Source organism: Etheostoma spectabile, unplaced genomic scaffold, assembly GCF_008692095.1.
Source record: "Etheostoma spectabile isolate EspeVRDwgs_2016 unplaced genomic scaffold, UIUC_Espe_1.0 scaffold394, whole genome shotgun sequence".
Classification (NCBI taxonomy): Eukaryota; Metazoa; Chordata; class Actinopteri; order Perciformes; family Percidae; genus Etheostoma; species Etheostoma spectabile.
The window spans coordinates 43,101-43,743 of NW_022605599.1; the positions used below are offsets into that span (position 1 = coordinate 43,101).

The 643-nt window shown below is 40.4% G+C and overlaps 1 protein-coding gene across 2 annotated transcripts in view; it reads left to right on the forward strand.

The window, feature by feature from the left end:
* LOC116686582 (E3 ubiquitin-protein ligase ZFP91) overlaps window positions 1-643 on the forward strand; it is a 7,002-nt gene that overhangs the window by 550 nt on the left and 5,809 nt on the right. For both annotated transcript variants that reach the window (XM_032511609.1, XM_032511610.1), the window contains exon 1: window positions 1-121. This exon is cut by the window's left edge and continues 550 nt beyond it. In XM_032511609.1, coding sequence (XP_032367500.1) covers window positions 1-121 — 121 coding nt within the window. The remainder of the gene's footprint in view (window positions 122-643) is intronic.

The window sequence follows — 643 nt, forward strand, 5'->3', positions numbered from 1 at the left end:
CCCGGGGAGCTGAAGCTAGCAGGACCAACGTCAACGAGTCCAAGCGCAAGACTACGGTTGTGCACCGGGGTCGTGGGAGACCTGCGGGACCCCGTCCCAATAAAAACACACCGGCCACGCAGTAAGTGCTTGGACAAACTACTTCACTGTAACGTTACACTACTATGACAACGAGCTGACTACCGTTAACTAACGGCATCACTCACAGTGAGTGTAACTTGACTGGTGAGGTGTAGCATGTGTGCTAGCTATAGCACCGGGGTTTCTTAAAGCTATAGGTTTACTAGAAACCAAAACAAATGAGTTGCATGCAAGTTGCCTGTGTTACCCTATACCTGTTTATTGTCATGGGGCATTAAAGTTAACCCTTGTGTTGTCCTTGGGTCAAATTGACCCGTATCAAAGTGTTTTATATTAAAAAAAAAATATGGATTTCTTTCAACTAATCTGCCCAAAATTAACATGGATTATTCCATTCGTTGTTCCGGTAACATTAATGATTACTGTCATTGAATTATTTGGGTGTTTTCTTTTTCTTTTATTTATCTTATAGTATTTTAATTCTTTTTTTTATAATGGTTTCAAAACAGTATCTGGACTCAACTTTGACATCTACCCATCTGTGATCCAGTCAAAATAATTC